Genomic DNA, 12,822 nt, shown 5'->3' with positions numbered 1-12,822 from the left:
GAGAGGGAAACATTCTTCTCTTCAAAGGGAAATCAGGCCCTCGGTGGCTTCGTCTCATGTCTGTTATAACCCCAAACTGTTTGCGCTCTGCGTGACTCTGGTTTTAATCATTTATTCATCAGCGCAGTTTGATGGCCCCTCCGCATTCCAGGCTGAAGCTTTTAAACCCTTCCTATGCTGCAGGCATACTGAAAGGAGCAAGTGCTTTCCCTGGGACCTGGTAATATAAGTAAATATGACAGGCTCTGGTTCCATTTTTTTGTATTTCCCCACACACATCAAAAGACATTACTCCGTAACAGATGCTGAGGACAGACGGCAGATCTGGGGAGACGGGAAGAAAAACTCTAACTTTTTAAAGCCAGGTCTGTGAGAAGTGATCAAACATAATGCATTCACTAGTGACCTGCTCCTCCCTCCACCGACTCCTCTTTGAGTCTGAACTAAAATTACTCCTCTGAAGCCTCCCATTAATGGATGAAAAGACAATTGCCGTTCTCCAGCTGAAACTGGATGGGAGACGCAATCCCCAGCACGCTACCAGCAGCGTCTTAGCCGTGCTTGGTTATTGGGGATCAGCCTCCTCTGCTTGGATTTGCTCTTCTTTTAAAAATAAGCTAAAAGAGCTGCCCAAAGCGATGTTTGCAGAAGCGAGGGATCCAGGGGAGAGGCTCACTGCGGTGCACACTTCTCCTTCCCGGAGGCAACCGTGACTGCCGAGCCATAGATCTCCCCACACAGCCCAGCGGAGGTATAAAGCATCAGCGCCCAGCCTGGTTCGCACAGATAACAGCAGCAGCAAGGACAAACGGTTCGCTCGCGGATGTAGCACAGGCTGCTGGTCTTCACGAAGAAGTCAGGGGTGTAACCATGCGATGCGGCAGCGACCCCAGAGCAACACCTCACGCGCAAAACCTCGACGAGCATCAGGGCTGCGGCTCCCTCCCACCACGGGGGAAAAAGCTGCCACGGGTGACAGCGTGCTTGCAGCACGGCGGGGGAATTAGTCCCAAATCACACACTAGCTTTGCGCATTCATCATTCCCATCAGGACAAATGCCTAGAAAGAAAGGTCCAAATAAAATTAACGATTTTGATGGCTTCGCGTGTGACATTGTAAAACCGGGTATGGTTTTTAGAGGGCTTGAACCTCGGAGGCACCTCAAGTCAGACGCGCAGTAACGCTGGCACCAACACAACAGCTCCTTTTGGAACTTTAGGGCAATAAATCTGCATCTCAGCATATTTATCGTGGAAGCGGTTGCAGGGTACAGACAGCGTTGTCATTCTGCAGGCAGCACGCCACAGCTCAAAACCTGCCCAGCAGAGCCAAGCGGGCAGCGCATGCCCCAACCAGGTCCCACAGAGTCCAGACTTCTATAAGCTTCCCCCATCACAGCAAATTTTTTCCTTCATAATTATGAACACTTTTTATTTCCCACTCTGCACTTAAGACTGAAAGACCTCCTGGGATCCGATCTCACGTTTATCAATGCAAAGAGCTGACAAGGGAGCCTTTTGCTATCAGAACATCCCTTAAGATGAGAGATCAGAGGTGGTGCAAGGCAAAGACAAGCAGGTCCCATCGTTCAAACTCAGAGTGGATCCACATCGGCCGAAAGCCTCAGCAGAGGATCCTGCAAAGCAGACACTGACCTCACGACTCACTCCAAAAGGCTCCTGTCCGCAGGGTGCCCGGGCGCAGCCGGGTCCCGGTCCGGAACGGGGCTGCTGACATGCGACTGCCGTGGCAAAAGCACCGGCACGGAGGAGGCCCGGCTTCCCTGGGTCTGTCTCTCCAGACCTGCTGACGTTTGCATCGAGTAACAGTCACAGCGCAGCGTGTGCTCAGCCTCAGCCGCCACCACTGAATCGATGCGGAGAAGGGAGACTGAGAGAGGGAGTCACTGGGGAATGGATGCTCTAATGTCTGCTTGGTGCAAACCCCGATGCTCGCAGAGGCCTTCAAAAAAGCGCTTGCTTTTTCGCAGAAAAGGGCTTTCTCTGATGCCCAGCAAGGAGAAGGCTCGCCTTGTACTCCTTCCTTAAGCAGAGGCATTAATCTCTTCTCCTCCGGCCACCAACTTGCCCAAAAACTGTACAAATCCAGCATTTTTAAAACCTCTACCCCTGCATAAGAAAGAAAGGCGGGCATTTCAAACAGGTTCAGAAGCGGCTGAGAAGTGCTGGCTGCCTGCAAACAGGAACAGCGCAGCCGGAAAAGTAAACTCAGCTTGGAAGCAAGTTACAATGGGAGGATCGTATCGGGATGCTTAGGCTGCAGCTTGCTCTGGCTCTAAAGGTTTCTGCCCTCCCAGTTCTCACCCTTAGAAAAAAAGAAAAATTATAGAATCATCAAATCATTTAGGTTGGAAAAGACCTTTAAGATCATCCAGTCCAACCATTAACCTAACACTGCCAAGTCCACCACTAAACCAATTAAAGGGAGAGGAATAATTTCATGTTTCCTGGCTTGGGGGCTGGATTATTTTTTAATGAAAGTAAAAACTAGGAATCATTAAGGCTGGAAAGGATCTCTGAGATCATCAGTCCAACCATCAACCCAACCCCACTGTGCCCACTAAGCCATGTCCCAAAGTGCCACCTCTGCCCATTTTTTGAACCGCTCCAGGGATGGGGACTCCACCACCTCTCTGGGCAGCCTGTTCCAGTGCTTGACCACTCTTTCCCTGAAGAAATTTCTCCTAATATCCAATCTAAACCTCCCCTGACGCAGCTTGAGCCCATTTCCTCTCGTCCTATCACTTGTTCCTTGGGAGAAGAGACCAACACCCACCTAACAACAACATCAGCGCTACCCTCGCCCCACACAGCTGCCGGGAGGAAAATGCTTTCTGGCTCACTGCTGTTCTCCTGCCCGCTCCAAGTCCACGTGCCCCCAGCAGCGCGGAAACGCCTCCCCCCACAGTCAGCACCGTCATTCCCGAGCACCACAGCAGCACAGCCGGGAGCACTGGGTGCTGCGCCCACGGCCTCCAGGCAGCGGCCCGAGAAGGGCTCCCCGGGGAGACGCGCCGCACCCCAAGGAGCGTACACGTTCCGGAGGGCTTCACATGCGAGAGACCTGTAACGCTGAAAATTAAGGGTCCATTTATAAACCCTTTATTAATAAATGATTAATAGATGCAGCCATATTTTTTAATAACTTACAATAAAAAGATGCTACAAAAAGCTTAAGCAAGACATTCTTTACAGATGGTGCTATAAAGTAAATTATACCATGTACAGTAGCTAGTGCAAAGTAATGGATGTCCTCATTTAATAAAAAGAATCTGATTTTATGCAGCAACTTTCACGCTTGAGGCATCTCAATACACTTTAATGAGCCCTTGTGGCCTCAGCAATAGCTTGCACGCAGCCGCGGACATCAGATGCTGTTTTAGTAACAGAGTGGATGTTGGTCAGGACACTGGGGTTACTCCACAGGCTTGATTTTTAACCTTTCCTTGGACAGCTACCAAAAGCAGACGGAAGGGTCTGAAAGATGCCACCTCCTAACACTGCACTGCAGGGAACAACAAGCAAGCCTTGGTCCGGGGCCTGAAATGTCTTCTAACTAAGGGAGAAAAAGAGCATTACTACCACCACCGAAACCAGACTGGCATCTGTATCCACGACTATAAGGCATGCCGCAAATTATGTAATTTAATAAACACTGTAATAATAAAGTATTTATTTTGTATAATGAAGTGTTAGTGATTAGAAACCAAACACACATTGGGCATGCTGCTGCGGTTCTCTTGAACCCTTGCCAGTATCACTCAAGGCTAAATATGTCTGCAGCAGGTTGAGAGTAAGTTCCTAGCCTTGTTTTGATCAGCCTGTCAAGTGTTTTAGCTGCCATTCGAGTTTCTTTATATCACACTATAATTGGCTGCTTTCTCAAGGTGCAGCAAAGGAAAAAAAAAAAAAAAAAAAGCACACAGCAAAACTCAGGCTCCTTTTGCAAAATCCTCCACTGAAACTCTGCTGCTTTTCTGAAAGCTGATTTCAGTAGCAAAGGGCATTTTGTAAACAGCTGGTGAAAATAGACTGGAACTGAAAGGCAGCCTGCATTAAACTCCACAAGAAAGCCTTATTTACCCTCATGTGCTTTCTTTGTAGTGTCGATCAAACCACTTTCAGCTCCCAGGGGAGGCCCTCGGAAAAATAAAGGGAATAAAAAAAAAAAAAAAAAGAAAAATAGAAAAGCAAGTGACATCGTTCAGAGCCCGAATGCACCTGAGCGCCCTCGGAACAGCCCTCGCTGCGACAGGCGCGCTTGCCACGTCGACCTCCCTGCCCAAGTTCAACCTTCAGGGTCAACCAGCCGCCCTCCGGCGCTGTCCCCGCTTGCCCTTGGTTGTCAAGTCTGGGGGAAAGCTTTGATCAGAGAAGGCAGGCGGGGTGTCCCGCTCCCCCGCACCTGAACCCATCCTTCAACGTCAGCTCATTGATTTGCAGATGTCGGGGGGAGACAGAGCGGAGAAAAACACAAGGGTATAAGGGACAATCCATCACCGGTGGCACAGGACGTGGAGAAACGCGCCCTCCAGAGGGGCCTTGCTTCCAGGCTGCTGCCACCACGCTCTTCGGCCGCCTCACCAGCATCACCAGCGCCGGGCATGCTCCCAGCCCCGGCTTTGGTGGGGCACGTGTCCCTGCTGCACCCTGAGCTTTTAGGGTGACACCCTAAAGACAGGGGAAAACAACTGGGCAGCCACCATTGAGGAGACAGCACTGGCTACATTTGCCAGGCGACCTCCCTACCTCCTTCTTCCTATTTACCTTGGAAATGGGAATGCAGAGCTGCCCCTCAGGGATTCTGGGGCTGCTCCCCCCCCAAAAGGATCAGTGCTCAGGCAGCAACTGGGTGTTCGGGTGTCAGGGCCATCTTGAAACAAGAAAGGAAGTGCGCATTTTCTGTGGTCGCTTCTCCGAGAAGCGGAAATAAGCAACAAAGAATCACGCGGTCCTGCAGTCGCTCGGATCAGAGCCCGGGCTCACCCATCCCCTGAGAGCAGCACAGCCAAAGGCTCCTGGGTGCATCCCATACTTTTGCACTTTGTCCTTTCAGCGTGACGAGGCCGCCCAGCATATGAATAAATATAAACAGGTAAAGCAGCCTGTCTAGTTACAAAGCACAGGCTTGTCGGGCTCTTTTCACTTTCCCAGGGAGTTCTGCACTGACAATGCACATTTCCTTTCTGCTACGAGGCGACACCAGCACCTGCAAACCCAACTGCTCCCTTAACAGTGACGCTGCAGGCTCCAACGTCTCTCACACCACCCACGACACTGGGAGACGTCGATGAACAGTGCTGGATCCCAGCGGCCGGTAACTGCAGGAACTCTACTACCTTACTGTTGGTTGCCCTCTTTCTAGTCCCTTTTCTTCCTCTCTTTAGGCCGGCTGCCTGCCATCGCTGCAAGGAACAAAAGAGAAGCAGAGCACTGGGACTGGTGTTTCCTGTCTCGGCTAGAAAATAACATTATAAGCGTGTCTCTACTGCATTCAAGTAAGGTTTCCCTCCTGCCACCTTTCCTGCAAGGCTGCAAGAAGCTCTCGATTTGCAAACTCCCTCTCATATCGCCGAGTCTAAACCGACAGATCTGTTAACACTCGTTTCTCTGCAGAGGAAGAGCGATGTTTCCACACAAGTGATGAGTACCAGTATTTCCTCTTATCTGGGCTGCAAGAAACCCTAAAGCCTGCATTCTGTCATGCAATGTGCTACAAAACACCGAGGACATAGGATGGGAAGGGAAAACGCGACCTACTATGAATGAAATACCCAACAAGCAGCATAGCTTCAAGCAGCACACTGCTAGCGTGCAAGAGAAAAATCCAGTATTTCCACCTTTCCTGGGACCAGAAAATTAACAACCCTCATTCTGGGTGCAGATGCTCCTAGTGGGTGCTCAGGAGGGCCCAGCTCCAGTCAGAGACCCTCAGCATCACGAGGAGAGGCAGCGTAGCGTTACGATTGCATATGTCACGCTTAAACAAGCTGTAGCCTCCGGAGGAGCACGCTTAACCCCAGACTGAGTGTCCAACTGAAAACATTTTTTAACAGACACTTTGTGAACCGCATGCAGCCAGTGGCTAAAGAGGCTGGAATTCTTTAAGAACTTATTTCCAAAGTTGCTCTAATTACAACGCATGGGGTCTTGCCGCTGAATTTCAAAGACAACGCGCAATCCCTCCAGGCTTACCATCTGTGCGCTGAATTCGGGTAACATGATGCATGTCGCTCCCACCCAGAGAGGACAGAGGAGCTTATTGATCACCCCGTGGACATGATGTAAAGGCAGCACGTGCAGAATAACATCCTCCTTCTTCCACTCCCATTTTTCAACCAGCCCTGTGGTCTGCAGAAGAAAACATACGACCCAGCGTTAGGGCAGGAGGAAAGACCCTCACCGCTTGAAAAGCCCGAGGCATCCAGGCCCCAGGTCCCCTGGGTACAGCTGGCGGCAGAAATCCCAGACTTCCTGGAACGACGCCTGGGCATAAAAATCTTTCCTTTAGGGTCAGCATGAGCAAAATTCCCACCACAAGAGCAGAATACAAGAGGAACACCTTCTGCATCTTGTCGGTACATACCTTCACATATATCAGCAAAGTCCTTCCTCACTACTGAGAAACGGTCAACAATGATTTCAAGTAGGACCTACAAAATTATCAGCCTGCTGCTGCACAGGCAGAGCTGGCAGAAACAGTAACCAAACCCACTAATTTACCCCAGAACTCTGTTTACGTAGTTTGGACACTGATGACATTGGGCTTTTAGCGCCTGTAAAAGGCATAGTCAGTAGGAGCAGAAAATCACTGTCTGATAAACAGAAAGTAGGCTTCATGTTAGTAAAAAAAAAAAATGAGTATATCCAGCTTCTAAAATACTCTGCTATGAAGCATTAGACCTCAGGCTTCTGGGTGAACAATGCCCTTCAGAGCCCATCGTTAGCAACTGGAAAGCTTATTTCCAGCCATCTAAAAATAAAAAAGCATTTGAACAGTGGAATTTAGTCATGTCATTTGCAACCCTCTTCCACAGGGCAGGGAGGAGGTTTTAGGCTTTCGGCAAGACAGCACAAAAGACGGTGACTGCTCAGGCCACCTCCCAAATGATCAGCATATTTGTAAGGGAACAGATTCTTTGCCCAATATAGCCAAGCCCTGGCTCTATCCATCAAGGCTTTCATACCACTCCCGACATTGCAGCGTCTGAGCACCCAGAGCAACGCAAGCTCTCGGAGGCGTCCGTAAGGCACGATGTATTCCCTGCCCTTTTTCCCTAATGGCATGATTCTATCAGTTGCAGGCAGTGATAACCAACTGGTGAGGTAGTCAGCAGGTTCATTCAAACTTTTAATTCCTTTTGGCTCGGAGAGCTAATGGGTTTTTTGCCTTGGGGATATATAGCTGAATAATGCACAGACTTCACACAGTACTGTACTGGGCTGGGCTAAGTTACATTCCAATTAGGGGCAAAGATTCTTTCCTAGGCGCAGTGAAGAAAAGCAAACTGCAAAGAAAGCAGTATTTTTACAACAGGTCTCATCCCTTCTGCTTTTCAGGAAAGCAAGAAGAGTCCCTCTGCCCCCGGCTGCAGCTGCAGCACAGCAACACCAGAAGGACAAGGTTTAGAGCCTCAAACGCTCTCCTGTGTGTTCACCTTAAAAGTGTTGAGGACTTTCAAGATACAGCCCCACAGCTCTGTGCAGGAATTCGGTTGTGGTAAGGCGCGTTGTGCTTTGGGGGTTCGCAACCCCAAAATGACCTCTGAAGACCCAGACCCTGTCACTTGACACGAGCTTTGCAGAGGGAAAGCAGCACTCACCACGGCTTGCACGTTCTCATGGGTGCTGAGGACACCTTTCGGTCTTCCCGTCGTCCCACTGGTGTAGATTATCATGGCTCCTCTGTCTTTCCAGGAGGAGCAGGTTGTCAAGGGACCCTCTTCCACTGCTGCATGACTTGCGGATCCATCACTATGAGACCGAAGAAGCGGCAGAAGCGGGACTCCCAGCTTCTCAGCGCTAGGGGCTATTTTCCCCACATATTCCTCTGCCGCGATGACTAGAGCGCTCTGCGAATCCTGAATCACGTACTCCAGTTCCTGCACGGGGTGTTTCTTGTAAAGGGGTACCGCTATGCCCCCGCTCATCCAGGAAGCCCACTGGGCCACCACATACGAGGCATCATTGGGACACAAAAATGAGATCCTCTCTTCCTTCAAGTCCCTGCTGGAGCACTCCAGGGCTCTACAGATCTCCTGGGACAAGCGCAGGCTCTGGTTGAGAAGGTCCCTGTAAGTGTGCTCGCCGCTTTGGTCAATGATAGCGACTTTATCACCGAAAGCCAAAGCCCTAGTGAAGACGGGGGTAACGTCACTGCTGTAGGCTGCCCGGGTGGTTTGCAGACCCCTGCGGGGACAGCCAGACCTTTTCTGGCCACGCAACCCCCATCGGCAACGGCGCACGTCCTGGATGAGGCATCGGAGAGACCGGCTCGCTTGGGGGAAGAGCAGGGAGACCAGCATCCTGCCAGCACTGCTTGTTTTGAAGTGATTCTGCAGAAAGCAATTATAGGAACAGATAAGTATGTGCAGCGATTACCCAAGGGTTTATTCCCACAAAGGAAAAGTGGCAGCCTTCATTTGAATAATACCCACTGTATTATTAATGTTTATGGTTCAGACTGCCGCATCCCCAGTGTGCCAGGCCCCGTGCGGATGGAACAGGAGACAGAGACCCTTCCGTACGCAGCCTCCGCAACCCTAAAAAACAGTCTAACTTAAATTATGAAATAGCTTTCATCGATCGGTAATATTAGGACACTAAGTAGTGGCTACTTGAGGTGCCATGCTAACTCAGTGGGACCAGCATTTAAAGAAATTAAAGACACCAGTACCTAGCTCTCAGTTTGCAGTTTCCACCACTTTGGTAAACCACTGCCTTGCTCTGTGCATCGAGTCAGGCAGCACGGAGCTAGACGTGAAATCCAGACCTCTTGAGGTCTAGTCCAGCGGATCGTTTCCTGCGTGAGCTTTCCTCCGAGCAATAGCACATCTAAGTAGAGGAAAGTGCCCAAACCCTGCCACCTAACGGGTCATCCATCACAGACACCGCTTCAGCTCAAAAGCTTTCTTACGTGACAGACCGAGTGGTTAACAGCTCCCAAACAGCCACAGGCAGCAGGAACCCTCCCCGCAGGGAGCAGCTGGTTTGCCCAGCAAACAGCAGCAGGGAAGCGCAGCCCTGCACACGCTAACCCGTGGGCTTGTTACTTCTGAAAGTACCAACCAGGCAGCACCTGGAGCCGAGCAGAGCATCGGGACAAGCTCAGCTGTGGCACCAGGGCTCTAACAGGGCAGCCAGAGCTTGACCTGAGCCCAACCCAACCATCAGCCCGGCCCCTCTGCCACAGCGGTGACGTGATGCACAGGGGCATTGCAACAGAGAAAAATCTCCAAAAAGGAACGGGGAGGCGTACCGGCACCATTAAAGGCTTTACGGGAAGATCATGGGCTGGCACAAATGTCGTGCATTCTGCCTTTGTGCTTAGACAGCACGATGACATCAACCTATCCGCTCAAGGGAGAAGTTAGCAAAAAAGCTCTTTTGGTAACTGGTAAGAAGTGCCTGAAGTTTGCTCTTTACCCCTCTTTTCATCACGCTCTCCCTTTCAAAGGGAAAGACGTGTGTAATAGTATCGGACGCTGCTTGGAGCATCTCACTGAACCATGAGGGGAAAAAGTTAACGCACGGTGCAAAAATCCCATAAGAATATAATGGGGAAATGGGACTACAGGACCACTCTGCAGGGGAGACCGCTGGTACACCAGAGACGAGGGGAAGAAGCGATAAATTGAGAGGGCCGAGGAGTTGCCTTGGAAGAATCCTGACCTGCTCTGCACAGAGCCCGGAGCTCTAGCTGGAAGCTCATCAGGAACAAGCACCCTCTCCATACAGAGGCCGTCACCGACGCCAACAGGGGAGCCGAGAGGCAAGAACAGGGCTGTGGCAGAAGAAAAAGGGCTTTACTGCATGGGCTATCTAATGGCTGCTATTAACCACCACCACAAGTATCCCCAGAGAGATACTACGACACGAGGCGATAGCCAAAGGATGGCAACTTCTCGCTTTGTAAAAGCATATGTGACACTTCCTTGACGCTGGCAATAACGACTTGAATTTTTACAAATTTTTTTTTATAAATGCCTATTAGTGGAGCAGCTCAACTCAACTAGCCTCCCAGCTCAGCTTCCCACCATGGGGAGGAGCTGAAACAAAAAGGATCCAGAGAACTGGCAGCTACTCAGGGACAAGCTGAGCGTGGCTTAACCTGGCTCGGGCTGCTCAGACATGTCCACAGGCAGCACCCACCAACGGAGGCAAGTGTTTATTTCTGCACAGACGTAGCTGCGAGACCTGCAGACTCTCCCATCGACCTTCAGAGCATTTCTCCAGCCAAACACTGGCTTTGCACGTTATTTTCTTTTGCATATCGACCTCAATTTCTGCTTCTGCAAAAGAAACTTGTGATTTAGTGCGGAAACATCTGGGGGGGGGAGAGGCTTTAAACCCAGAGCGTGGTAACCATGTGCGCTCATGACATATACCATCAGGATGGAAAAAAACCAAAACAGGTCCCGACAAAGCTCGCATGACATCTTTCCATTTCTCTGTAGAGAGTAAATATAAAATAAAAACACCATCCGTAACCTAAACCGAATCACCTCCTCCCAAGCTGCACCCAAGGCCGAGATGTTAATGCCCCAAACGTTAAGAGGGGCCTTAATTGGAAGCGAGCGTTTGCCAGCATCACGCTGTGCTCCAGCCCAGCTAAGTGCACTTGGCGTACTCGCCGTTCCTCGCACGGCTCCCGGAGCAGGTGTTAGCTGCTGCTTCAGAACAGCCACTTCCAAAAAATTCCATTATCCCCTTCTCACCACAGCGCCAGATTTAATGGAACAATAAACAGCGGCACCTTTAGCCAGGCCTGTGCATTTACGGGCATCAGAAAGCGAGTGTCGACTGGGTGTGTGCGGACTTACAGACACTCGGGACGGGGTGAAGCGACACCAGGGACTGCGCCCTTTATCCGCTGTTGCTCAGCGATAACCGGTAACGCAGGCTCTGGCAGAGCACTCCTGAATATGAAATTTGTCGCTGGGGGCAGAAGCTCATGGCAGCGCAGCAGGTGAGCCTTTGCTGCCTTGGAGGAGAAGGCTGAACCCCCAGCCTCCTATGACTAAAGTAAGAAACGAAAGCGGTTGGGGAAGCTCATGCCAGCTCCCGGCACGACAAAACCACCGCCAAGCGCGGCGGCGATGGAAGGCGCGAGGCCGAAGCGCTGCAGACCCCACGCCCCGCATCTCTGCTGAGGAGGATCGGCTTTATTCTCCTCTCCTCCCAGGCAGGATTTCCACCCTCCAGCTCTCTGCCCCTCGCCCTACTCACATGAAACCTCAGAGCAGCAGCAGGAAAATCCTTCACCCCGGGATTTCCGAGCTACGGAGGGGGAAGCTCGGCCTCGCCAGGCCGGAGCCGAGGCACGGCCCTGCCGCAGCCTCCCCTCGTGTCCCGGGAGCGAAGGGCGCTGCCCCCCCCCGCAGGGGCCGGCCCGGAGCCACAGCCGAGCCTGGCCGCTCCTGCGCGGCCCGACAGGAGGGGATGTTTATTACACTTTAATTAAAACCACCGTTAATCGCGACACCGCCCCCCCCCACCTCCTTCACTGGCCCCGCCGGGCCCAAGGGCGCCGGCCCACGGCTCGCCCCGGGTTACGGGACCGGCCGGGCCCGCTGCGGGCCCCCGCGCCCCGCTGCCGCCTCCCGCAGCCCCGGCGGGGCCTCACCTGGCGGCACCGCGCACCCGGGGGACCGGTCCGCCCGCGAACGGGCCCCGGCGGAAACGCGGCCCCGCGGCCCGCGCGTTCCGCGCCCGAACGTTCCCCCCCCCGGCCCCGCACCCGTTTTATGGGGAATTGGCCCCAAACCACCCACGGCGGGCGGGGCTGGTCGCGCCGCCGGGCCGACGTCCACCGCTGGCGTCACAGCGTTCCTCTGATGTCACAGCAGCCCCCTGCGGCATCACCACGGCATCCTCTGATGTCACGGGCGGGTGTCCATGACGTCACGGAGCTGCAGCCCTGCCAGGGGGGATCTCAGCGTGTCTGAGGAATGGCCTGGGCCCTGCGCAGAGCCCGGACCCACGGGGCCTTCTGGGGGGATGGACGTCCTGGGGACGCACAGACGTCGTGTGGACACGCAGACATCCCAGGGACACAGAGACATCCCATGGACACACAGACATTGTGTGGACACACAGACATCCCAGGGACACACAGACATCCCGTGGACACACAGACATCCCAGGGACACACAGACATCCCGTGGACACACAGACATCTGCATGGACACACAGACATCCCAGGGACACACAGACATCCCGTGGACACACAGACATCTGCATGGACACACAGACATCCCAGGGACACACAGACATCCCGTGGACACAGAGACATCCCATGGACACACAGACATTGTGTGGACACACAGACATCCCAGGGACACAGAGACATCCTGTGGACACACAGACATCCCATGGACACGCAGACATCCCGTGGACACGCAGACATCCCATGGACACACAGACATTGTGTGGACACACAGACATCCCAGGGACACACAGACATCCTGTGGACACACAGACATCCCATGGACACGCAGACATCCCGTGGACACGCAGACATCCCATGGACACGCAGACATCCCGTGGACACGCAGACATCCCGTGGACACACAGACATTG

The 12,822-nt window shown here is 52.5% G+C and overlaps 1 protein-coding gene across 1 annotated transcript in view; it reads right to left on the bottom strand.

Annotated features, from left to right (window-relative positions):
* Positions 1–11,882, bottom strand: part of ACSF3 (acyl-CoA synthetase family member 3) — a 70,578-nt gene extending 58,696 nt beyond the window's left edge. The window contains 3 exon segments of the mRNA XM_075715270.1: positions 6,217–6,372; positions 7,845–8,576; positions 11,867–11,882. Of these exon segments, the coding sequence (XP_075571385.1) occupies positions 6,217–6,372; positions 7,845–8,546 (858 nt within the window). The 5' untranslated portion in view covers positions 8,547–8,576; positions 11,867–11,882.
* Between the last annotated feature and the right edge of the window lie 940 nt (positions 11,883–12,822).

The sequence above is a fragment of the Pelecanus crispus genome, chromosome 8, assembly GCF_030463565.1.
Source record: "Pelecanus crispus isolate bPelCri1 chromosome 8, bPelCri1.pri, whole genome shotgun sequence".
Taxonomy (NCBI): Eukaryota; Metazoa; Chordata; class Aves; order Pelecaniformes; family Pelecanidae; genus Pelecanus; species Pelecanus crispus.
This window is presented reverse-complemented; position numbering and strand designations above follow the sequence as displayed.